The sequence below is a fragment of the Carettochelys insculpta genome, chromosome 34 (genome assembly GCF_033958435.1).
Source record: "Carettochelys insculpta isolate YL-2023 chromosome 34, ASM3395843v1, whole genome shotgun sequence".
Classification (NCBI taxonomy): domain Eukaryota; kingdom Metazoa; phylum Chordata; order Testudines; family Carettochelyidae; genus Carettochelys; species Carettochelys insculpta.
In genome coordinates, this window is record NC_134170.1 from 1,058,426 (window position 1) to 1,083,510 (window position 25,085).

A 25,085-nucleotide genomic window follows, 5' to 3' on the forward strand; every position below is an offset into this window, starting at 1 on the left:
TAGAGCAGGGGGCAGGAGCCAGGACTCCTGGGTTCTCTCCCTGGTGCTGGGAGGGCAGTGGGGGCTGGTGGTTAGAGCAGGGGGCCGGGAGCCAGGACTCCTGGGTTCTCTCCCCGGCGCTGGGAGGGCAGTGGGGGCTGGTGGTTGGAGCAGGGGGCTGGGAGCCAGGACTCCTGGGTTCTCCGAGTGGAGACAAGAATGGTGGGTCGGGGCTGGGAGCCCAGGTCCCATACCTGGCTGATTTACGGTGCACGGGGGGCAGGGTGGAATCACAAGCACGTGCGAAGCCCCTCACACGAGGGGGGGGGCCCTGTGATCAGGCGTGGGTTCTGTGTTGGGTGGGGTCCTACGGAGGCCGGGGGCAGGTGCGCAGAACAGACGTTATTCCCCCACTGAGGGCCGACGGCAGAGCCCAGCGGTGCAGGGCTGCACTGGGAGCCGGGGGGGGGAAGCCCCCTTCCCTCCCTCCCTCTGCCCAGGCCCAGCAGCCGAGGCCTCGCCCAGGGATGCCAAGGGCTCAGTGTTTGCTCAGGGATAGACACTGGAGAGGAAGATAAACAGACCAGAGGGCTGGGGAGGGGGCACGTCCCCAAACCGGTCAAGCCCCCGGAGACAGGAAACACATACCTGGGCGCTAGGCAACAGCCATCCCTGACACAACTGCCCAGAGGGGTGTCCCCAGAGCCACCCCCCTGTGCAAGGGGGGCAGAGCCCAGGGGAGCTGTGTGCCTGGGCCAGGGACTCACCTGTGCAAGGGGGGCAGAGCCCGGGGGAGCTGTGTGCCTGAGCCAGGGACTCACCTGTGCAAGGGGGGCAGAGCCCAGGGGAGCTGTGTGCCTGAGCCAGGGACTCACCTGTGCAAGGGGGGGCAGAGCCCAGGGGAGCTGTGTGCCTGAGCCAGGGACTCACCTGTGCAAGGGGGGCAGAGCCCAGGGGAGCTGTGTGTCTGAGCCAGGGACTCACCTGTGCAAGGGGGGCAGAGCCCAGGGGAGCTGTGTGCCTGGGCCAGGGACTCACCTGTGCAAGGGGGGCAGAGCCCAGGGGAGCTGTGTGCCTGGGCCAGGGACTCACCTGTGCAAGGGGGGCAGAGCCCAGGGGAGCTGTGTGCCTGAGCCAGGGACTCACCTGTGCAAGGGGGGCAGAGCCCAGGGGAGCTGTGTGCCTGAGCCAGGGACTCACCTGTGGGGGGGGGCAGAGCCCAGGGGAGCTGTGTGCCTGGGCCAGGGACTCACCTGTGCAAGGGGGGCAGAGCCCAGGGGAGCTGTGTGCCTGGGCCAGGGACTCACCTGTGCAAGGGGGGCAGAGCCCAGGGGAGCTGTGTGCCTGGGCCAGGGACTCACCTGTGCAAGGGGGGCAGAGCCCAGGGGAGCTGTGTGCCTGAGCCAGGGACTCACCTGTGCAAGGGGGGCAGAGCCCAGGGGAGCTGTGTGCCTGAGCCAGGGACTCACCTGTGCAAGGGGGGGCAGAGCCCAGGGGAGCTGTGTGCCTGAGCCAGGGACTCACCTGTGCAAGGGGGGCAGAGCCCAGGGGAGCTGTGTGCCTGAGCCAGGGACTCACCTGTGCAAGGGGGGGCAGAGCCCAGGGGAGCTGTGTGCCTGAGCCAGGGACTCACCTGTGCAAGGGGGGGCAGAGCCCAGGGGAGCTGTGTGCCTGGGCCAGGGACTCACCTGTGCAAGGGGGGCAGAGCCCAGGGGAGCTGTGTGCCTGAGCCAGGGACTCACCTGTGCAAGGGGGGGCAGAGCCCAGGGGAGCTGTGTGCCTGGGCCAGGGACTCACCTGTGCAAGGGGGGCAGAGCCCAGGGGAGCTGTGTGCCTGGGCCAGGGACTCACCTGTGCAAGGGGGGGCAGAGCCCAGGGGAGCTGTGTGCCTGAGCCAGGGACTCACCTGTGCAAGGGGGGCAGAGCCCAGGGGAGCTGTGTGCCTGGGCCAGGGACTCACCTGTGCAAGGGGGGCAGAGCCCAGGGGAGCTGTGTGCCTGAGCCAGGGACTCACCTGTGCAAGGGGGGCAGAGCCCAGGGGAGCTGTGTGCCTGGGCCAGGGACTCACCTGTGCAAGGGGGGCAGAGCCCAGGGGAGCTGTGTGCCTGAGCCAGGGACTCACCTGTGCAAGGGGGGCAGAGCCCAGGGGAGCTGTGTGCCTGAGCCAGGGACTCACCTGTGCAAGGGGGGCAGAGCCCAGGGGAGCTGTGTGCCTGGGCCAGGGACTCACCTGTGCAAGGGGGGCAGAGCCCAGGGGAGCTGTGTGCCTGGGCCAGGGACTCACCTGTGCAAGGGGGGCAGAGCCCAGGGGAGCTGTGTGCCTGAGCCAGGGACTCACCTGTGCAAGGGGGGCAGAGCCCAGGGGAGCTGTGTGCCTGGGCCAGGGACTCACCTGTGCAAGGGGGGCAGAGCCCGGGGGAGCTGTGTGCCTGAGCCAGGGACTCACCTGTGCAAGGGGGGGCAGAGCCCAGGGGAGCTGTGTGCCTGAGCCAGGGACTCACCTGTGCAAGGGGGGCAGAGCCCAGGGGAGCTGTGTGCCTGAGCCAGGGACTCACCTGTGCAAGGGGGGCAGAGCCCGGGGGAGCTGTGTGCCTGAGCCAGGGACTCACCTGTGCAAGGGGGGCAGAGCCCAGGGGAGCTGTGTGCCTGGGCCAGGGACTCACCTGTGCAAGGGGGGCAGAGCCCAGGGGAGCTGTGTGCCTGAGCCAGGGACTCACCTGTGCAAGGGGGGCAGAGCCCAGGGGAGCTGTGTGCCTGAGCCAGGGACTCACCTGTGCAAGGGGGGCAGAGCCCAGGGGAGCTGTGTGCCTGGGCCAGGGACTCACCTGTGCAAGGGGGGCAGAGCCCAGGGGAGCTGTGTGCCTGAGCCAGGGACTCACGCGGGGTGGGGTGGGGGGGCAGAGCGCAGGGGATTTGTGTGCCTGAGCCAGGGACTCACCTGTGGGGGGGCAGAGCCCAGGGGAGCTGTGTGCCTGAGCCAGGGACTCACGCGGGGTGGGGTGGGGGGGCACAGCCCAGGGGATTTGTGTGCCTGAGCCAGGGACTCACCTGTGGGGGGGCAGAGCCCAGGGGAGCTGTGTGCCTGAGCCAGGGACTCACGCGGGGTGGGGTGGGGGGGCTGAGCCCAGGGGATTTGTGTGCCTGAGCCAGGGACTCACCTGTGGGGGGGCAGAGCCCAGGGGAGCTGTGTGCCTGAGCCAGGGACTCACGCGGGGTGGGGTGGGGGGGCTGAGCCCAGGGGATTTGTGTGCCTGAGCCAGGGACTCACCTGTGGGGGGGCAGAGCCCAGGGGAGCTGTGTGCCTGAGCCAGGGACTCACGCGGGGTGGGGGGGGGCACAGCCCAGGGGATTTGCGTACCTGAGCCAGGGGCTCACCTGGGCAGCTCCATCCCCCACGGGCCGCGGCTGATTCGGGTCCCGGCCCCACGTGGACCGCTGGCCCCTCCCCCGCGCCGCGCCGTGGGAACCTTTTGGGCAGAGAGGTGCTGCCCCCTGCTGGCTGCGTGTCCGCCGGGAGCCCCTCCCCGCCCGCGTGTGCGCGCGCGCGTGCGTGTGCGCGAGCAAGCCAGGCGTGGCCGCCTGCGTGCGTGCCAGCCGGCCTGGGCTGCCTGTGTGTTTGTGCAAGCAGCGAGCGGCTGCCAGCGGGTGTGAGCTGGGCGTGGCCGCCAGCTTGCATGCATGTGCGTGTTTGTGCAAGCCAGGCAGGGCTGTCTGCGAGCGTGTGCACGCGTGTGTTTGTGCCCATTAGGCAAGGCTGCCTGCGTGTACATGGGCATGTGTTTTGTGCAAGCTGGGTGTGGCTGCCTGTGTGCGCAAGTGGGTGTTTGTTCAAGCCAGCCAGGGCTGGCTGCCTGTGTTTATGTGTGTGTTTGTGCAAGCCAGGTGGGGCTGCCTGTGTGGGCGTGTGTGTTCGTGTAAGCCAGGCGGGGCTGCCTGTGTGTGTTTGTGTAAGCCAGGCGGGGCTGCCTGTGTGTAAATGTGTGTTGGTGCAGGGCAGCCGGGGCTGCCTGAGTGTGCGTACGGGTGTGCGTGTGTGAGCTCACGTCCCTCCCCTCCACCCGGCTGTAACCAGAGCCCCCCGAGGGAATCTCCGCTGTGGATGCCTCAGCTCTTCCGGCCCAAAATAGCCCCTGGCACCTGGCCCCTTTCCGGCCCCCCCGGGCCGGGGCTGCCCCGGGGGAGGGGTGACCTTCACGGCGGGGCCGTTGCACGCCCCCCGTCAGGCCCAGACACACCCAGCGAGGGGCACAGACCTACGAGCAAAGACACGGGGACACACGCAGAGAAACGTGCCCACACGTATCCCAGACGTGAACACACACACGCACCAGGACACAGATAGGCACACTCAGACGTGTGAACACACAGGCACCGGCACAGGGACAGACACACCCAGACGTGTGAACACACAGGCACCGGGACACGGATAGACACACCCAGACGTGTGAACACACAGGCACCGGCACAGGGATAGACACACTCAGACGTGTGAACACACAGGCACCGGCACAGGGACAGACACACCCAGACGTGTGAACACACAGGCACCGGGACACGGATAGACACACCCAGACGTGTGAACACACAGGCACCGGGACAGGGATAGACACACCCAGACGTGTGAACACACAGGCACCGGGACAGGGACAGACACGCCCAGACGTGTGAACACACAGGCACCGGCACAGGGATAGACACACCCAGACGTGTGAACACACAGGCACCGGGACACGGATAGACACACCCAGATGTGTGAACACACACAGGCACCGGGACAGGGATAGACACACCCAGATGTGTGAACACACACAGGCACCGGGACAGGGATAGACACACCCAGACGTGTGAACACACAGGCACCGGGACAGGGACAGGGACAGACACGCCCAGACGTGTGAACACACAGGCACCAGCACAGGGATAGACACACCCAGACGTGTGAACACACAGGCACCGGCACAGGGACAGACACACTCAGACGTGTGAACACACAGGCACCGGGACAGGGACAGACAAGCCCAGACGTGTGAACACACAGGCACCGGGACACGGATAGACACACCCAGACGTGTGAACACACAGGCACCGGGACAGGGACAGACACGCCCAGACGTGTGAACACACAGGCACCGGGACGGGGGTAGACACACCCAGACGTGTGAACACACAGGCACCGGCACAGGGACAGACACACCCAGACGTGTGAACACACAGGCACCGGGACAGGGGTAGACACACCCAGACGTGTGAACACACAGGCACCGGCACAGGGACAGACACACCCAGACGTGTGAACACACAGGCACCGGGACAGGGACAGACACGCCCAGACGTGTGCACGGAAGGCCCCCCTGGCCCCAGGTGCATGGGTACACACACACACACACACACACACACACACCCCAGCACAGGGATAGACACACCCAGACATGCGCGCACAACCCCCCTCCCCGCCCACGCAGTGCGGCCGGGCCCTGCGCCCTCTCCCCGGCGCCGTTAATGCAATTAACCTCCTGGCTCGGCTCATCCCCTGCTGCAGCGGGCAGGAGCCGCACAGGCACGGGGGGGGGGGGGGGGGGTGCGCTCGCACACGCGCACACCCACACTCACAAACACACACCCTGCCATACAGTCACACACACGCACACACACACCCTGCCATACAGTCACACACTCACACACACACACTCAGCCATACAGTCTCACACACACACACACACTCACAAACACACACCCTGCCATACAGTCACACACACACTCACACACACACACTCAGCCATACAATCTCACACACACACACACTCACAAACACACACCCTGCCATACAGTCACACACTCACACACCCACACTCAGCCATACAGTCTCACACACACACACACACTCACAAACACACACCCTGCCATACAGTCACACACACACTCACACACACACACTCAGCCATACAATCTCACACACACACACACTCACAAACACACACCCTGCCATACAGTCACACACTCACACACCCACACTCAGCCATACAGTCTCACACACACACACACACTCACAAACACACACCCTGCCATACAGTCACACACACACTCACACACACACTCAGCCATACAATCTCACACACACACACACTCACAAACACACACCCTGCCATACAGTCACACACTCACACACCCACACTCACAAACACACACCCTGCCATACAGTCACACACACACACACACACCCTGCCATACAGTCACACACTCACACACCCACACTCAGCCATACAGTCTCACACACACACACACACACTCACAAACACACACCCTGCCATACAGTCACACACACACTCACACACACACACTCAGCCATACAATCTCACACACACACACACTCACAAACACACACCCTGCCATACAGTCACACACTCACACACCCACACTCACAAACACACACCCTGCCATACAGTCACACACACACACACCCTGCCATACAGTCACACACTCACACACACACACTCAGCCATACAGTCTCACACACACACACACACTCACAAACACACACCCTGCCATAGTCTCACACACACACACACACACACACACACCCTGCCATACAGTCACACACTCACACACACACACTCAGCCATACAGTCTCACACACACACACACACTCACAAACACACACCCTGCCATACAGTCACACACACACTCACACACACACACTCAGCCATACAATCTCACACACACACACACACTCACACACACCCTGCCATACAATCACACACTCACACTCACACACACACACACACACACACACACACACACTGCCATAGTATCACACACACACACAAACTCTGCCATACAGTCTCACACACACACACACACACACGCACACAAACACACACCCTGCCATACGGGAGACACACACACACACACACAGCCGTATGGTAACACACACACACTCACAAACACACACCCTGCCATATGGGGGAGACACACACACACACACACACTCACAAACACACACCCTGCCATATGGGGGAGACACACTCTCACACACACACACACACACACACACCCTGCCATATGGGGGAGACACACTCTCTCTGTGCCATACAGTCACACGTGTGTGCATGCACAAACACACGCACACATGGCTGTACGTACGCACCCTGCCATATGTTGACACACACACACACACACACACACTCAACTTGTTGTGTGGTGACACAACACGGACACACACATGGCTGTACTGTCACACACACACACACACACACACACACACTCACACACACACTCAGTGTCCAGCCCCACACAGCGACACACGGCTCAGTAGGGTGAGTGTGATGGGGGGGTGTCACCTCTGAGCTGGGGCTTGGAGCAGGGCCCCCGCCCCACAGCCCTGCCCTGCCTCACTCCTCTGTCCGCTCCCCATAGGCGACCCCACTGACACCAGCCTGGCCCCACAATGCCGGCCTGCCCCCTGCCTGCCCCCCACCTGCCCCACAATGCCGGCCTGTCCCCTGCCTGCCCCACACCTGCCCCACAATGCCGGCCTGCCCCCAGCCTGCCCCACACCTGCCCCACAATGCCGACCTGCCCCCTGCCTGCCCCACACCTGCCCCACAATGCCGGCCTGCCCCCCGCCTGCCCCACACCTGCCCCACAATGCCGACCTGCCCCCTGCCTGCCCCACACCTGCCCCACAATGCCGACCTGCCCCCTGCCTGCCCCCCACCTGCCCCACAATGCCGGCCTGCCCCCCTGCCTGCCCCTCACCTGCCCCACAATGCCAGCCAGCCCCCTGCCTGCCCCCCGCTGCCAGGCAGACCCCAGCCCGCCCCTCCCTCGGCCGGCCCCCCCCCTTCCCCCCCGGGGCGGCAGGGGCTGGGCAGGCTCGCGAGACGTGGCTGCGGAGGGGGGGCGGGGGCGGGGGCGGGGGGGGGCCGGTTTAGCCCAGAGCCCGGATCCCGGATCCCGGAGCCTGCAGCCGGCGGCGCCCGCCAGCCCGGACCGGGGACCCGCTTCCCCCCGCCCCCAGGTGAGCCCGTCCCCCTGCAACCCCCCGGGGTTCCCCATTCCCCTGCAACCCCCCGGGGACCCCCATTCCCCTGCAACCCCCCGGGGTTCCCCATTCTCCTGCATCCCCCGGGGACCCCCATCCCCCTGCAACCCCCCCTGCGTCCCCCAGGGACCCCGTTCCCCTGCAACCCCCGGGGTTCCCCATTCTCCTGCATCCCCCGGGGACCCCCATCCCCCTGCAACCCCCCCTGCGTCCCCCAGGGACCCCGTTCCCCTGCAACCCCCGGGGTTCCCCATCCCTCCTGCAACCTCCTGGGGTTTCCCATCCCCCTGCAACCCTGCCTGCGTCCCCCGGGGACCTCGTTCCCCTGCAACCCCCGGGGTTCCCCATCCCTCCTGCAACCTCCCGGGCCCCCGTTCCCTGCAACCCCCCTTGCGTCCTCCCGGGGACCCCTTTCCCCTGCACTGCCCCTGGGGTTCCCCATCCCTCCTGCAACCCCCTGGGGCCCCGTTCCCCTGCAACCCCCCCTGCATCCCCCAGGGAGCCCCATCCCCCTGCAACCCCCCGGGATTCCCCATTCCCCTGCATCCTCCCGGGGACACCCAACCCCCTGCAACCCCCCTGTGTCCTACTGGGGACCCTGCTCCCCTGCAGCACCCCCGGGGTTCCCCATCCCTCCCGCATCCCCCAGGGACTCCAGTCCCCCTGCAATCCCCCCTGCGTCCCCCTGGGGACCCCCATCCCGCTGCAACCGCCCCTGCATCCTTCCAGGGACCCCGTTCCCCTGCAAACCCCCGGGGTTCCCCATCCCCCTGCAACCCTGCCCTGCATCCCCCGGGGACCCTCGTCCCCCTGCGTCCTTCTGGGGTCCCCCATCCCTACGGCCCATCCGCATCTGCAGCATCGGGAGGCACCTGCAGGGGGGCGGGAGTTACGCAAGCGGGGGGGCTGCGGACTGGTACCCGGCTCCCCCTCCCTGCCCAGCCACCTCCCCCGAGGCCCGGGAGGGGGGGCAGGAGGCTGCTGCGGTAGGGGGAGGGGGAGGGGAGGAAAAGGGAGTTCATGTGACCTGCGGACTCCCCCCACCCCCCCCCCGCAAACACAGGCGCCCCAGGAGATGTTTCCCTTCACAGTGCTGCTGGCCCCGACCAAGGCAGAACCCCCTTGCACCCCCCCACCACCTGTGCGCCCCCTGCCCTGCCCCGTGCTGCCCCGTGCGACCCCCGACCTCCCCCGTGCACACCCCCTGTGCGACCCCCACCCTGCGTCACCCCGTGCGCCCCCCCGCCTTGCATGCCCTCCCATGCTCCCCCCAGCCCTGTGCGCCCCCCTGTGCGCGCCCCCAGTGCGCAACCCCACCCTCTGCACTAACTGTTTGTCCCACCACCACCCGGGCACCCCCCCGCCCTTCATCCCCCAGTGCGCGCCCCCGCCCCGCATGCCCCCCGCCCTGTGCACCCCTCCGTCACCCTCGATCCACCCAAACACCACCCCTCCGTCACCCTGTCCATCACCCTCGCTCCACCCACCCATCCACCCATCCACCCCGTCATCCCTCCGTCACCCTGTCCGTCACCCTCGATCCACCCACCCCATCACCCCTCCGTCACCCCGTCCGTCACCCTCAATCCACCCACCCACCCATCCATCCACCCATCACCCCTCCGTCACCCGTCCCTCACCCTCGCTCCACCCACCCATCCACCCATCCACCCCGTCATCCCTCCGTCACCCGTCCGTCACCCTCGATCCACCCACCCCATCACCCCTCCGTCACCCCGTCCGTCACCCTCAATCCACCCACCCACCCATCCATCCACCCATCACCCCTCCGTCACCCCGTCCGTCACCCTCGATCCACCCACCCATCCATCCATCCACCCCGTCACCCCTCCGTCACCCTGTCTGTCACCCCGTCCGTCACCCTCGATCCACCCACCCATCCATCCATCCACCCCATCATCCCTCCGTCACCCTGTCCATCACCCTCGATCCACCCACCCATACACCCATCACCCCTCCATCACCCGTCTGTCACCCTCAATCCACCCACCCACCCATCCATCCACCCATCACCCCTCCGTCACCCTGTCCATCACCCTCGATCCACCCACCCACCCATCCACTCCGTCATCCCTCCGTCACCCCGTCTGTCACCCTCGATCCACCCACCCCATCACCCCTCCGTCACCCCATCCGTCACCCTCGATCCACCCACCCATCCACCCCGTCATCCCTCCGTCACCCTGTCCGTCACCCTCGATCCACCCACCCCCCCACCCATCCACCCACCCCATCATCCCTCCGTCACCCCGTCTGTCACCCTCCATCCACCCACCCATCCACCCACCCCATCATCCCTCCCTCACCCCGTCTGTCACCCTCGATCCACCCACCCACCCATCCACCCACCCCATCATCCCTCCGTCACCCCGTCTGTCACCCTCGATCCACCCACCCATCATCCCTCCACCACCCGGTCTGTCACCCTCCATCCATCCACCCCGTCATCCCTCCGTCACCCTGTCTGTCACCCTCCATCCATCCACCCACCCATCCATCCACCCCGTCATCCCTCCGTCACCCTGTCTGTCACCCTCCATCCATCCATCCACCCACCCTTCAGTCACCCTGTCTGTCACCCCCATCCATCCATCCATCCACAGCCACACCCACCTCCCCATCCATCCATCCATCCACAGCCACACCCACCTCCCCATCCATCCATCCATCCATCCATCCACAGCCACACCCACCTCCCCATCCATCCATCCATCCACAGCCACACCCACCTCCCCATCCATCCATCCATCCATCCACCCATCCACAGCCACACCCACCTCCCCATCCATCCATCCATCCATCCACAGCCACACCCACCTCCCCCTCCATCCATCCATCCATCCACAGCCACCTCCCCATCCATCCATCCATCCATCCATCCATCCACAGCCACACCCACCTCCCCATCCATCCATCCATCCATCCATCCATCCACAGCCACAGCCACACCCACCTCCCCCTCCATCCATCCATCCATCCACAGCCACCTCCCCATCCATCCATCCATCCATCCACAGCCACACCCACCTCCCCATCCATCCATCCATCCATAGCCACAGCCACACCCACCTCCCCATCCATCCATCCATCCATCCATCCATCCACAGCCACAGCCACACCCACCTCCCCCTCCATCCATCCATCCATCCACACCCACCTCCCCATCCATCCATCCATCCATCCACAGCCACACCCACCTCCCCATCCATCCGTCCATCCATCCATCCACAGCCACACCCACCTCCCCATCCATCCATCCATCCATCCACCCATCCACAGCCACACCCACCTCCCCATCCATCCATCCATCCATCCACAGCCACAGCCACACCCACCTCCCCCTCCATCCATCCATCCATCCACAGCCACCTCCCCATCCATCCATCCATCCATCCACAGCCACACCCACCTCCCCATCCATCCATCCATCCATCCATCCACAGCCACACCCACCTCCCCATCCATCCATCCATCCACAGCCACACCCACCTCCCCATCCATCCATCCATCCATCCATCCACAGCCACGCCCACCTCCCCATCCATCCATCCATCCATCCACAGCCACACCCACCTCCCCATCCATCCATCCATCCATTCACAGCCACACCCACCTCCCCATCTATCCATCCATCCATCCATCCATCCACAGCCACACCCACCTCCCCATCCATCCATCCATCCATCCATCCACAGCCACACCCACCTCCCCATCCATCCATCCATCCATCCATCCACAGCCACACCCACCTCCCCATCCATCCATCCATCCATCCACAGCCACACCCACCTCCCCATCCATCCATCCATCCACAGCCACACCCACCTCCCCATCCATCCATCCATCCATCCACAGCCACACCCACCTCCCCATCCATCCATCCATCCATCCACCCACCCACAGCCACCTCCCCATCCATCCATCCATCCACAGCCACACCCACCTCCCCATCCATCCATCCATCCACAGCCACACCCACCTCCCCGTCCATCCATCCATCCATCCATCCATCCACAGCCACACCCACCTCCCCATCCATCCATCCATCCATCCACAGCCACACCCACCTCCCCATCCATCCATCCATCCATCCATCCACAGCCACAGCCACACCCACCTCCCCATCCATCCATCCATCCACAGCCACACCCACCTCCCCATCCATCCATCCATCCATCCATCCACAGCCACACCCACCTCCCCGTCCATCCATCCATCCATCCATCCATCCACAGCCACACCCACCTCCCCATCCATCCATCCATCCATCCACAGCCACACCCACCTCCCCATCCATCCATCCGTCCATCCATCCATCCACAGCCACACCCACCTCCCCATCCATCCATCCATTCACAGCCACACCCACCTCCCCATCCATCCATCCATCCACAGCCACACCCACCTCCCCATCCATCCATCCATCCGTCCATCCACAGCCACCTCCCCATCCATCCATCCATCCATCCACAGCCACACCCACCTCCCCATCCATCCATCCATCCATTCACAGCCACACCCACCTCCCCATCTATCCATCCATCCATCCATCCATCCACAGCCACACCCACCTCCCCATCCATCCATCCATCCATCCATCCACAGCCACACCCACCTCCCCATCCATCCATCCATCCATCCACCCACAGCCACCTCCCCATCCATCCATCCATCCATCCATCCACAGCCACACCCACCTCCCCATCCATCCATCCATCCATCCACAGCCACACCCACCTCCCCATCCATCCATCCATCCACAGCCACACCCACCTCCCCATCCATCCATCCATCCATCCACAGCCACACCCACCTCCCCATCCATCCATCCATCCACAGCCACACCCACCTCCCCATCCATCCATCCATCCACAGCCACACCCACCTCCCCATCCATCCATCCATCCATCCATCCATCCACAGCCACCTCCCCATCCATCCATCCATCCACAGCCACACCCACCTCCCCATCCATCCATCCATCCACAGCCACACCCACCTCCCCGTCCATCCATCCATCCATCCATCCATCCACAGCCACACCCACCTCCCCATCCATCCATCCATCCATCCACAGCCACACCCACCTCCCCATCCATCCATCCATCCATCCACAGCCACACCCACCTCTCCATCTATCCATCCATCCATCCACAGCCACACCCACCTCCCCATCCATCCATCCATCCACAGCCACACCCACCTCCCCATCCATCCATCCATCCATCCATCCACAGCCACACCCACCTCCCCGTCCATCCATCCATCCATCCATCCATCCACAGCCACACCCACCTCCCCATCCATCCATCCATCCATCCACAGCCACACCCACCTCCCCATCCATCCATCCGTCCATCCACAGCCACACCCACCTCCCCATCCATCCATCCATCCATCCACAGCCACACCCACCTCCCCATCCATCCATCCATTCACAGCCACACCCACCTCCCCATCCATCCATCCATCCACAGCCACACCCACCTCCCCATCCATCCATCCATCCGTCCATCCACAGCCACCTCCCCATCCATCCATCCATCCATCCACAGCCACACCCACCTCCCCATCCATCCATCCATCTATCCATCCACAGCCACACCCACCTCCCCATCCATCCATCCATCCACAGCCACACCCACCTCCCCATCCATCCATCCATCCATCCACAGCCACACCCACCTCCCCATCCATCCATCCATCTATCCATCCACAGCCACACCCACCTCCCCATCCATCCATCCATCCATCCACAGCCACACCCACCTCCCCATCCATCCATCCATCCATCCATCCACAGCCACACCCACCTCCCCGTCCATCCATCCATCCGTCCATCCATCCATCCATCCATCCACAGCCACACCCACCTCCCCATCCATCCATCCACAGCCACACCCACCTCCCCATCCATCCATCCATCCACCTGTCACCCCCTCCATCACCCTGTCTGTCTGTCCATCCCCAGACTGGACTGTCCCCCTCTGTCTCTCCCCACACCACAGCCACACCCTGCCCCCCTCCGCCCCTAGCCGAGCTCTCCAGGTGTGGTGCAGTGTGAGTGGGGGAGGGGATGTCTTGGAGTCGGGGGGCAAAGAATGGGGCTACGGGGCAGGGCAGATGCAGGGGCGGGAGGAAAGGCCGGTTGGGGGGGCGCTTTCTCCGAAGGCTGGTCCCCGCCCCCCCAGCAGTGCCCATGGAGACCCTGCTGTGTTTGCAAACTGAGGGCTATTAACAGCTGTGAACACATCGGCGGGGGGCGGGGAGGGCTGGCTGTTCCCCCAAGGGCGTCCTCAGGCGCGGGCAGCGTGCACGTGCTTTCACACACGTGCGAGTTTCATGCACGTGGATGTGTGCTGGTACATACATGTGAGTTCCATGCCGGTTGGGGGGGCGGTTACAGGTGTGTGGCGTGCCTGGTGTGTCTGATAAGTGTGTTTCAGGCCTGGTGTGGTGATCCACACGTATCCTCTGTGCCTGGTTTGTGTGTGTGTTTTACACAAGCGTTCAGTGCCTGGAGCACATCACAAACACATGTGCTCTGTGCCTGGTTTGTGTGTGACACACACCCATCTTCCACGCCTGGTGTGTGTGTGTCTGTGTGTGTGTGTGTGTGTGTGTGTGCGCGTTTTACACAAGCGTTTGGTGCCTGGGGTAGCTTACACCCATCTCCTGTGCCTGGGGTTTCTGCGCTGCACATTTGTGCGCCGTGCCGGGTGTGTGGGTGCCTGTGCGCCCGTCCCTCATGCACGCACGTGTGCACGTGTGGGGGGGGGGTGTTCCGTGCGCCCCTCTTCAGAGCTGCCCGTGGGGCGGAGGGGGCTGGTCCCAGCCTCCATGGGCCAGTGGGGAGGCTCTGAAATAATCCTTGGCTGGGTTGGGGGTCTCCGGCTAGAGGGGCCCCATCCTGCCCCAAACGGGGAGCCCCTCCCCCTGCGTACCCCAGATCAGCCCCTCCCCCTTTCCCAGGACTACCACAGCAGGGGGCCCCCGGCCCCAGCCCCAGCCCCAGCCCCCGAGCGAGTGCTGGGAATGTCCGGCCGGGGTATTTTGGGCACCAACAGCTGAGCCCGCGCCAGGCCTGGGCACAGCTGCTCCCCACGGCAGGGGGGTGGGGGGCTGGCTCAGGGCCCGGCGGGGGGCAGAGCCCAGCCCCCACCCCTCCCTCCCTGCCAGGCCCCTCCCCCAGCCAGCACAGGGACCGGCAGAGACGCAAGCTCGCCCCCAAACGGCACCGCCCAGAGACGGGGTCCTGCCCCACAGCGCCCCCCTGCTGGGAACCCCCCTCCCACACACACCCCCACACCCACACCCAGGGCTTCTGCCCCACAGCGCCCCCTGCTGGGAACCCCCCTCCCACACACCCCCCCCCCAGGGCTTCTGCCCCACAGCGCCCCCTGCTGGGAACCCCCCTCCCACACCCCCCCCCCAGGACTTCTGCCCCACAGCGCCCCCTGCTGCGACCCACACACACCCAGGGATCCTGCCCCACAGCGCCCCCTGCTGGGAACCCCCCTCCCACACCCCCCCCCCCCCAGGGCTTCTGCCCCACAGCGCCCCCTGCTGCGACCCACCCACACCCAGGGATCCTGCCCCACAGCGCCCCCTGCTGCGACCCACACACACCCAGGGATCCTGCCCCACAGCGCCCCATTGGGAGCCCCACCCACACCCAGGGATCCTGCCCCACAGCGCCCCATTGGGAGCCCCACAAAACCCAGGGATCCTGCCCCACAGCGCCCCATTGGGAGCCCCACAAAACCCAGGGCTCCTGCCCCACAGCGCCCCCTGCTGCGACCCACCCACACCCAGGGATCCTGCCCCACAGCGCCCCATTGGGAGCCCCACAAAACCCAGGGCTCCTGCCCCACAGCGCCCCATTGGGAGCCCCACAAAACCCAGGGCTCCTGCCCCACAGAGCCCCCCTGCTGTGACCCACACACACCCAGGGATCCTGCCCCACAGCACCCCATTGGGAGCCCCACAAAACCCAGGGGTCCTGCCCCACAGAGCCCCCTGCTGGGAACCCCCCTCCCACACACACACCCACACCCAGGGCTTCTGCCCCACAGCGCCCCCTGCTGCGACCCACACACACCCAGGGCTCCTGCCCCACAGCGCCCCATTGGGAGCCCCACAAAACCCAGGGCTCCTGCCCCACAGAGCCCCCCTGCTGTGACCCACACACACCCAGGGATCCTGCCCCACAGCGCCCCGCTGGGACCCACCCACACACACCCAGGCTCCTGCCCCACAGCGCCCCACTGGGAGGTTCACCCCAGCCTGGCCAAGCCGGTTTTTCCGGCCTCAGCGGTGGGGGTACCACCCTGTTTGCTCAGGGATCAAGGGCCTGTCTGCCCCCTCCCCGCCCCATGGACTCCAACCCCACGGGCACTGCCAGCCAGCGACGCATGGGCGGGGCCCTGGCTGGAAGGGGGTGAGTGTGCGATGGGGGGCTGTGATTCCTGCCGGGGCGCCGGGCGGGCTGGGGGGCAGCCGCACAGCCAGTGCAGGGGGACCATGTGTGTGTCGGGGAGCTGTGTGTCGTTGGGCTGGGCAGGGTGTGTGTGTGTCGGGGAGCTGTGTGTCATCGTGGTGGGCAGGGTGTGTCTGAGAATTGTGTGACAGTGTGCACTGGCTAATTGTGTGTGTGTGTGTACATAGTCCCTGGTACCAGGGCTCCTGCTCTGAGTGTGACACCCTGGAGGTGGGAGAGAACCCAGGAGTCCTGGCTCCCGCCCCCTGCTCTAACCACCAGCCCTCACTGCCCTCCCAGCACCTGGGAGAGAACCCAGGAGTCCTGGCTCCCAGCCCCTGCTCTAACCACCAGCCCCCACTACCCTCCCAGTGCCAGGGAGAGAACCCAGGAGTCCTGGCTCCCACCCCCGGCTCTAACCACCAGCCCCCACTGCCCTCCCAGCGCCGGGGAGAGAACCCAGGAGTCCTGGCTCCCGCCCCCTGCTCCAGCCACCAGCCCCCACTGCCCTCCCAGCGCCGGGGAGAGAACCCAGGAGTCCTGGCTCCCGGCCCCCTGCTCTAACCACCAGCCCCCACTGCCCTCCCAGCGCCAGGGAGAGAACCCAGGAGTCCTGGCTCTCACCCCCTGCTCTACCCACCAGCCCCCACTGCCCTCCCAGCGCCGGGGAGAGAACCCAGGAGTCCTGGCTCCCACCCCCTGCTCTAACCACCAGCCCCCACTGCCCTCCCAGCGCTGGGGAGAGAACCCAGGAGTCCTGGCTCCCACCTCCTGCTCTAACCACCAGCCCCCACTGCCCTCCCAGCGCCGGGGAGAGAACCCAGGAGTCCTGGCTCCCGGCCCCTGCTCTAACCACCAGCCCCCACTGCCCTCCCAGCGCCGGGGAGAGAACCCAGGAGTCCTGGCTCCCGGCCCCCTGCTCTCACCACCAGCCCCCACTGCCCTCCCAGCACTGGGGAGAGAACCCAGGAGTCCTGGCTCCCACCCCCTGCTCTAACCACCAGCCCCCGCTGCCCTCCCAGTGCCGGGGAGAGAACCCAGGAGTCCTGGCTCCCACCTCCTGCTCTAACCACCAGCCCCCACTGCCCTCCCAGCACTGGGGAGAGAACCAGGAGTCCTGGCTCCCAGCCTGGCCGTGCTCTACCCACTCCCTGGCGCTGCCCCGCTGGGGCGCTGCATGCGGTTGATAAGGGCCCTGGGGCTGGCGGGCTCCTTATCAGGGCGGCGGGAGGGGCTGGCGGGTGCAGTGGGGCGGGGGGGAGGCACGTCCCCCGCTGCCCCCTAACCCGTCTCTCCCTCCCCCACAGCCTCGACATGGCCGGAGCCGCGCCCGCCGTCCTGCTGTGCTGGGCCCTGGCCCTGGCCCTGGCCCGGGCCAACGAGCTGGTGGTGAGCACCCGGGCCGGCCGGCTGCGGGGCCTGCGGCTGCCCGTCCTCTCGGGCCACGTCTCGGCCTTCCTGGGCATCCCCTACGCCGAGCCGCCCGTGGGGGCCCTGCGGTTCCGGCGGCCCGAGCCCAAGCAGCCCTGGGCCGGGGTGCTGGAGGCCACGGCCTTCCAGCGCGCCTGCCACCAGTACGTGGACACGCTGTACCCCGGCTTCCCCGGCATGGAGATGTGGAACCCCAACCGGGAGATGAGCGAGGACTGCCTGTACCTCAACGTCTGGGCGCCCTCCCCGCGGCCCCGCAACGCCTCCGTGCTGGTGTGGATCTACGGGGGCGGCTTCTACAGCGGCTCCGCCTCGCTGGACGTGTACGACGGGCGCTACCTGGCCCACGCCGAGCAGCTGGTGCTGGTCTCCATGAACTACCGCGTGGGCGCCTTCGGCTTCCTGGCCCTGCCGGGCAGCGCCGAGGCGCCGGGCAACGTGGGACTCCTGGACCAGCGCCTGGCGCTGCGCTGGGTGCGGGACAACGTCCACCTCTTCGGGGGCAACCCCCGGGCGGTGACGCTCTTCGGCGAGAGCGCCGGGGCCGCCTCGGTGGGCCTGCACCTCCTGGCGCCCGCCAGCCGGCCGCTCTTCCGCCGGGCCGTCCTGCAGAGCGGCGCCCCCAACGCCCCCTGGGCCAGCGTGCCGCCCGCCGAGGCCCGCCGCCGGGCCACGCTGCTGGCCAAGCTGGTGGGCTGCCCGGTGGCGGGCGGGGACGCCGAGCTGGCCGCCTGCCTGCGGGGCAAGGCCCCCCACGAGCTGATCGCCCAGGAGTGGCAGGTCCTGCCCCACCCCAGCGTCTTCCGCTTCGCCTTCGTGCCGGTGGCGGACGGGGACTTCGCGGCAGAGGCGCCGCCGGGCGCCGGCCCCGGGGCCGAGACCCAGGTGCTGCTGGGCGTGGTGCGGGACGAGGGCTCCTACTTCCTGCTGTACGGGGCGCCCGGCTTCAGCAAGGACAACGAAAGCCTCATCAGCCGGGAGGAGTTCCTGGGGGGCGTGCGGGTGGGGGTCCCGCAGGCCTCCGAGCTGGCGGCCGAGGCGGTCGTGCTCCACTACACCGACTGGCTGGACCAGGAGAACCCGGTGAAGAACCGCGAGGCGCTGGACGACATCGTGGGCGACCACAACGTGGTCTGCCCCGTGGGGCACTTCGCCGGGCGGCTGGCCGAGCGGGGCGCCCGGGTCTACGCCTACCTCTTCGACCACCGGGCCTCCAACCTGCTCTGGCCCCCCTGGATGGGGGTGCCCCACGGCTACGAGATCGAGTTCGTCTTCGGGCTGCCGCTCGAGCCCACCCTCAACTACACGGCCCAGGAGGCCGCCCTCAGCCGCCGCATCATGCGCTACTGGGCCAACTTCGCCCGCACTGGGTACCGGGGCACGCCGGGTGGGGGGCGGGAGCTCTGCACTGGGGCGTCAGTGAGTTTGGGGGACCCCTGCGGTGCGGGGTAGGTGGGGGCCTTTGGGGGAGCATCTGCGCCCCCCGCGCACAAGCAGGCAACACGCACGGGCTCCGCTGTCGGACGTGCCACGAGCCCTTCCGTCGCCGCCGGCCGCGTCCTGCACAACGTGCGCGCGGTACATTCTGCACCACTGCCGCGCACCCGCGCCCTTGTGCGTGGGCAGAGGTCACGCGCCCTCCCGGCTTGCACCCTCCCGCTGCATACGCACTGCGTAGGGGCTCCCGCTCTGGGGTGGAGGGGTTTGGGGGTTCCCCTCACCGGGTCAGAAATTGGGTGGGTTGGGAGGGGTCCCCAGAAAGAGGGCCCTGCCCCTGCAGAATAGGTGAGAGGTGGGGGGTCCCAGCATTGGGGATAGGTGGGGGAGTTTGGGGGTCCCCAGTGGGGGTCTCTGACCCTGAGGGTTTTATGGGTAAGTTGGGGGATCCCTGGCCAGCTGGACATGACCCTCTCTTCCTCTCCTGCGCAGGGACCCCAACGAGGCGTCAGAGCGGGGCACACGCTGGCCCCCCTACACCCTGCAGCAGCAGCAGTACGTGCAGCTGAACCCGCGCCCTCTGACGGTGGGGAAGGGGCTCCGGGCCCAGGTCTGCGCCTTCTGGAACCGTTTCCTGCCTAAGCTGCTCAACATCACTGGTGAGGCACCTGCGGGGGAGCAGCCTGTCTCGGGGGGCAGGGGGGTTGCGGGGCTCCGTGGAGGACTCTTGCCTGGTGGGAGGAAGGACAATGCATGGGAGGCGGGGTGACCAAGAAGCTCATGGAGGGGAAACTGAGGCAGACGCCACATTGATCTCTCTGCCCGTCGTGGCACGGCCAGCCTGGTATCCCAGCCCCCCAGGGGCCGGTTCATGGCTTAACCCCCCTCCTCCTCTTTTTTCTCTCCCCTCTAGAGCCATGTGCTGCAGCTGGTGGGGGACCAGGGCCCCCCCTTGTCCTCCTGCCCCTCCTCACCCTGCAGATCTGGCCCTGAGGGCGGACCCCGCATGCACCCAGAAGCCGGCAGAGGGCTGGGGCGGGGCAAGGCAGGGCTGGCCCCAGCCTGGAGGACTGGCGGGGCCTGGGGACGCCCCAGGCCCTCGGCAGGGTAGCTGGGGGTGGGGCCCGCGTGGCATATGCGCGCGTGCTCCCTGGTGCACGGGGGGGCAGGCCCCGTTCCCGCCCGCAGCCAGACGTGACCGGGTGGCAGGGACCCAGCGCAGAGCACAGGAACCAGGAGCTGCCAGTACAATCCATCTCCGGGAAGGGGGCCAGGGGGGGGTCCCCGAGCCAGGCACTGGCCTCCTCCCTCCCTCCCCACCCAGCCCAGGCTGCCCCACTCCACGGCCCAGTTCCAACTCAAAGCAGCCAGGCCCCTCCGACCCTTTGTCCTGCTTCCTGGGGAAGAAAGGGGTTACTGGCAGCCTGGGTTACAAGGGCCATGGAGGGCCACCGCCGACAAGGGAGAAATCGTCACACTGAAACGCCCCTCACCAATTCAGTGCGACGGGAAACTGAGGCACCCTATGGGTTACTGCAGAACAGTAGGAAAATACCTGCAGCCTAACCGGGGGAATAAAATGCCCCCCTACGCCAGAGCTTGCTTACAAAGAGCTGAGACATCTGCGACACACCCACCTGTGCACTGCGCACGCTCAACGCACACCGCTCTTGTGCACTCTGAACGTGCAGACGCACTGCGGGCCGACTCCACGCCTGCTGCATGTTGTCCACAGCCCCTGCATATCGACACGCTGTGTTGCAGATGCTGAAAAGTCACTGCTTGAACACTGCACACGGACACACTGCATTGTGGATGCTGAACGGTCACTGCCTGAACACTGCACATGGACACACTGCATTCCAGACGCTGAACAGTCACTGCCTGAACACTGCACATCAACGCACTCAGACACTGAACAGTCACTGCATGAACACTGCACACGGACACACTGCATTGTGGATGCTGAACGGTCACTGCCTGAACACTGCACATGGACACACTGCATTCCAGACGCTGAACAGTCACTGCCTGAACACTGCACATCAACGCACTCAGACACTGAACAGTCACTGCATGAACACTGCACACGGACACACTGCATTGTGGATGCTGAACGGTCACTGCCTGAACACTGCACATGGACACACTGCATTCCAGACGCTGAACAGTCACTGCCTGAACACTGCACATCAACGCACTCAGACACTGAACAGTCACTGCATGAACACTGCACACGGACACACTGCATTGTGGATGCTGAACGGTCACTGCCTGAACACTGCACATGGACACACTGCATTCCAGACGCTGAACAGTCACTGCCTGAACACTGCACATCAACGCACTCAGACACTGAACAGTCACTGCATGAACACTGCACACGGACACACTGCATTGTGGATGCTGAACGGTCACTGCCTGAACACTGCACATGGACACACTGCATTCCACATGCTGAACAGTCACTGCCTGAACACTGCACATCAACGCACTCAGACACTGAACAGTCACTGCATGAACACTGCACACGGACACACTGCATTGTGGATGCTGAACGGTCACTGCCTGAACACTGCACATGGACACACTCAGACACTGAACAGTCACTGCCTGAACACTGCACATGGACACACTGCATTGTGGATGCTGAACAGTCACTGCCTGCACACTGCACATCAACGCACTCAGACACTGAACAGTCACTGCATGAACACTGCACACAGACATACTGCATTCCAGACACTGAACAATCACTGCCTGAACACTGCACATCAACGCGCTCAGACACTGAACAGTCACTGCATGAACACTGCACACAGACACACTGCATTCCAGACGCTGAACAGTCACTGCATGAACACTGCACACGGACACACTGCATTGCAGAAACTAAACAGACACTGCTTGAACACTGAACATCGACACACTCAGACACTGAAGTCACTGCCCGAACACTGCACACAGACACACTGCATTGCAGAGGCTCAACAGTCACTGCCCAAACACTGCACACAGACACTGAACAGTCACTGCATGCACAAACAGTGTTCACAAACCTTGCACAGTCACTTTGCACCCCCACACAGAGAGCACAAGCACCGTGCAAACGTGCACACGCACTCACACCAGGGTCCTGAGCAGGGACGGCTGGATCACGCTGGCTCTGGGCTCTGTCAGGGGAGCTGGCACACACGGGGCAGGCTCACACCAGCCAGCGAGGGGGGAGCCAGGCTCACGCTGCCCCTCCTGGCCCCAGCACCCTACACCCAAAGGGGGCGGCTGAGGGCTTTGGCCATGGATAAATGGCCGTCGCTGTGTTTGCTTTCACATGTCATGATCGTGTCTTTGCTGCTTCAACCCCCCCCCTGCAAATCAAGTGACTTGGGGTGGAGCAGGAGGAGGCCCCCTGAGTGGGGGCACGGGGGGGGAGGTGGGCCCTGGGGTGCAACAGACGGACAAAGCTCAGGTGGGAACAACAGAGGAATAAGATTCCTGAGGGGATGGACAAGGCACATGGGGGGCCCAGTCCTGGGGGAGGGGGGAAGAGGAGTCTTGGCTCTGAACCTCCCCCTCCCCCACTCCGACCCACCAGCCCCCACTGCCCTCCCAGCGCCAGGACAGAACCCAGGAGTCCTGGCTCCCACCCCCTGCTCTAACCACCAGCCCCCACTGCCCTCCCAGCGCTGGGGAGAGAACCCAGGAGTCCTGGCTCCCACCCCCTGCTCTAACCACCAGCCCCCACTGCCCTCCCAGCGCCGGGGACAGAACCCAGGAGTCCTGGCTCCCACCCCTCCTCTAACCACCAGCCCCCACTGCCCTCCCAGCGCTGGGGAGAGAACCCAGGAGTCCTGGCTCCCACCCCCTGCTCTAACCACCAGCCCCCACTGCCCTCCCAGCGCCAGGACAAAACCCAGGAGTCCTGGCTCCCACCCCCTGCTCTAACCACCAGCCCCCACTGCCCTCCCAGCGCCAGGGACAGAACCCAGGAGTCCTGGCTCCCGGCCCCTGCTCTACCCACCAGCCCCCACTGCCCTCCCAGCGCCGGGGAGAGAATCCAGGAGTCCTGGCTCCCGGCCCTGCTCTAACCACCAGCCCCCACTGCCCTCCCAGCGCCGGGGAGAGAACCCAGGAGTCCTGGCTCCCGCCCCTGCTCTAACCACCAGCCCCCACTGCCCTCCCAGCGCCGGGGAGAGAACCCAGGAGTCCTGGCTCCCGGCCCCTGCTCTGACCACCAGCCCCGGGGAGAGAACCCAGGCGTCCTGGCTCCCACCCCCTGCTCTAACCACCAGCCCCCACTGCCCTCCCAGCACCGGGGAGAGAACCCAGGAGTCCTGGCTCCCGCCCCTGCTCTAACCACCAGCCCCCACTGCCCTCCCAGCGCCGGGGAGAGAACCCAGGAGTCCTGGCTCCCACCCCCTGCTCTAACCACCAGCCCCCACTGCCTCCCAGCGCCGGGGAGAGAACCCAGGAGTCCTGGCTCCCGGCCCCTGCTCTAACCACCAGCCCCCACTGCCCTCCCAGCGCTGGGGAGAGAACCCAGGAGTCCTGGCTCCCGGCCCCTGCTCTGACCACCAGCCCCGGGGAGAGAACCCAGGCGTCCGGGCTCAGGAACAGAAGGCTGAACGCATGACCCTGTTTGGGCAGCGGCAGGGCTGTGTGAAATCCTACCAGGGAGACCCACTCTCAGGCCTGTCCACCCACCTGGCCGGTTACACGCGTTCTGTGGGCCCCAGGGGATTCAAGGAGTCGACGTGCGAGGGTGCGGGCGACACGCCGGGCACGGTGGGAACGGAGCCGCGGGGGGCGAGCTCGGTGCTGGGCTCTGGAGGGAACAAAGCAGCTTTAATGCCGGCAGACCCGCCACCCGCCCAGGCGTCACAGGGACACGGTGCGCCCCGCACAATGCGCGTGTTCCCGACCCCCCGCGTGCGCCCCAGACGAGTGCAGCAGCGTCGCGCCCCGCGCAGCACCCGGACGCGCCCACACCCCGGGCGGAGGGACGGACGGGAACCCGGCGCAGGCGGCCGGGGAGGGCAGTGTTGTGAGGCTGGGGGGGCTCCAGGCTGACGGCCGGGGATTGCTCACCCCCCCCCCCGTTTCTCCCCCGGCCAGATAACATCGAGGAGGCGGAGAGACAGTGGCGCCTGGAGTTCCACCGCTGGAGCGCGTACATGGGGCACTGGAAGAGCCACTTCGACCATTATAGCCGGCAGGACCGCTGTGCCGAGCTGTGAGGGGCCCCCAGCCCCCCAGCGTTACCCCCCACAGCCCCCCACCGCTGTGCCGAGCTGTGAGGGGCCCCCAGCCCCCCAGCGTTACCCCCCACAGCCCCCCACCGCTGTGCCGAGCTGTGAGGGGCCCCCAGCCCCCCAGCATTACCCCCCAAAGCCCCCCGCAGCCCCCCACCGCTGCGCCGAGCTGTGAGGGGCCCCCAGCCCCCCAGCATTACCCCCCCAATGCCCCCCACAGCCCCCCACCGCTGCGCCAAGCTGTGAGGGGCCCCCAGCCCCCCAGCATTACCCCCCAAAGCCCCCCACAGCCCCCCACCACTGTGCCGAGCTGTGAGGGGCCCCCAGCCCCCCAGCGTTACCCCCCCAATGCCCCCCACAGCCCCCCACCGCTGTGCCGAGCTGTGAGGGGCCCCCAGCCCCCCAGCATTACCCCCCAATGCCCCCCACTGCTGTGCCGAGCTGT

The 25,085-nt window shown here is 65.8% G+C and overlaps 1 protein-coding gene across 1 annotated transcript; it reads left to right on the plus strand.

Moving 5' to 3' along the window:
• Nucleotides 1–7,923: 7,923 nt before the first annotated feature.
• Nucleotides 7,924–24,767, plus strand: ACHE (acetylcholinesterase (Yt blood group)). The gene is made up of 4 exons (XM_074982965.1): nt 7,924–7,996; nt 17,828–19,321; nt 19,881–20,047; nt 24,504–24,767. The coding sequence occupies exons 2-4, from the start codon at nt 17,835–17,837 to the stop codon at nt 24,623–24,625; spliced, it is 1,776 nt and encodes a 591-aa protein (XP_074839066.1). The 5' UTR covers nt 7,924–7,996; nt 17,828–17,834; the 3' UTR covers nt 24,626–24,767.
• The last annotated feature ends 318 nt before the right edge of the window (nt 24,768–25,085 follow it).

What these genes read in the sequence shown, in the direction of transcription:
- ACHE (XM_074982965.1), top strand. Translation starts at nt 17,835, where the DNA reads ATGGCCGGAGCCGCGCCCGCCGTCCTGCTGTGCTGGGCCCTGGCCCTG. An exon ending in GCCAACTTCGCCCGCACTGG is followed by an intron (nt 19,322 to 19,880) that starts GTACCGGGGCAC and finishes TCTCCTGCGCAG; the next exon opens with GGACCCCAACGAGGCGTCAG. An exon ending in TAAGCTGCTCAACATCACTG is followed by an intron (nt 20,048 to 24,503) that starts GTGAGGCACCTG and finishes TCCCCCGGCCAG; the next exon opens with ATAACATCGAGGAGGCGGAG.